Below are 1233 nucleotides of genomic sequence, written 5' to 3'. Positions count from 1 at the left end.
ACACACACACACACACGTCTGGTCAGCTATCCTTGTGGGGACTCTCCATAGGCGTAATGGTTTTTCTACTGTACAGACCGTATATTCTATTGCCCTACACCAACCCTACCCCTAAACCTACCCCTCACAGGAAACTTTCTGCATTTTTAGATTTTCAAAAAAAAAAACATTCTGTATGATTTATAAGCTTCTGTACTCATGGGGACCTTAATTTAGGTCCCCACCGTGTCACGAGTCCCTATGAGTCTGTGTGTATTCAGATTTAAGTCCCCACCAGTGTAGAAAAACCTGTATACACACACACACACACACACACACACACTGACACACATCTAAACATCTCCTATCACTATGACAGATCGATGAGAAACACTTGTTTCCCATCCTGATCGTGAGCGTTTTAGATGAAACCATCATGAGATGCTGTGTGTGTGTTTCCTGCAGGTATGGATACGTGTGTGCCAGTAAAACCATGGCTTTACGCAAACTACTGAAAGAAGAAACCGCTGATTCAGGATTTACCAACGAGGAGAAAGGTGTGTGTTTGACTGTGCGAGTGCGCGTGTGTGTGCGTGTGCAAGTGCGTGTGCGTGCGTGTGTGTGTGTGTGTGTGTGTGTGAGTGAGTTTGTGTGCGAGTGCGCGTGTGTGTGCGTGTGCAAGTGCGTGTGCGCGCGCGCGTGTGTGTGTGTGTGTGTGCGTGTGTGTGTGTGTGTGTGTGTGTGTGTGTGCAAGTGTGCGAGTGCGAGTGTGCATGTGCGCGTGTGTGTACATTTTTATGATCTAATTAATTATTAGTTTTTCATCAAACTCACGAACCCCAGTTTGGGAAACCTTGACGTAATGTAATGTTTAGTGCACTTCATGTTGTCAATAACAAACAATGGAATATATTTTCTTACTCTTTATGTTTTTATGTCAATATGGTACAAGATTATCCTGTTTAAATCAATGTGAAAAACAACTCAGATCAAAAGTAATCTAAAAGTAATCTGATTACATTACCAAAAATGTGTCATGTAATGGATTACGTTACTAACTACAATTATTGTCATGTAATTTGGAATCAGTAACGGACTACAGTTTGTAAGTGATCTACCAGCTCTGCGTTTGGTATCGATGTATCAGCGGCGTCCGTGATGGTGTTGAGCGGAGATAATGCTGCACTTCTACTGTTTTCAGTTCTGTAGTGTATTTATAACCATTCAGGAGACTGACAGCCGGTGTGTGTGTGT

At 42.7% G+C, this 1233-nt stretch overlaps 1 protein-coding gene across 1 annotated transcript in view; it reads left to right on the top strand.

The window, feature by feature from the left end:
- LOC107720500 (ubiquitin carboxyl-terminal hydrolase CYLD) overlaps nt 1–1233 on the top strand; it is a 13602-nt gene that overhangs the window by 7938 nt on the left and 4431 nt on the right. The window contains 1 exon segment of the mRNA XM_074560109.1: nt 445–536. Coding sequence (XP_074416210.1) covers nt 445–536 — 92 coding nt within the window.

This window comes from Sinocyclocheilus rhinocerous, unplaced genomic scaffold (genome assembly GCF_001515625.1).
Source record: "Sinocyclocheilus rhinocerous isolate Xijiao unplaced genomic scaffold, SAMN03320098_v1.1 scaffold691, whole genome shotgun sequence".
NCBI lineage: Eukaryota > Metazoa > Chordata > Actinopteri > Cypriniformes > Cyprinidae > Sinocyclocheilus > Sinocyclocheilus rhinocerous.
This window is presented reverse-complemented; position numbering and strand designations above follow the sequence as displayed.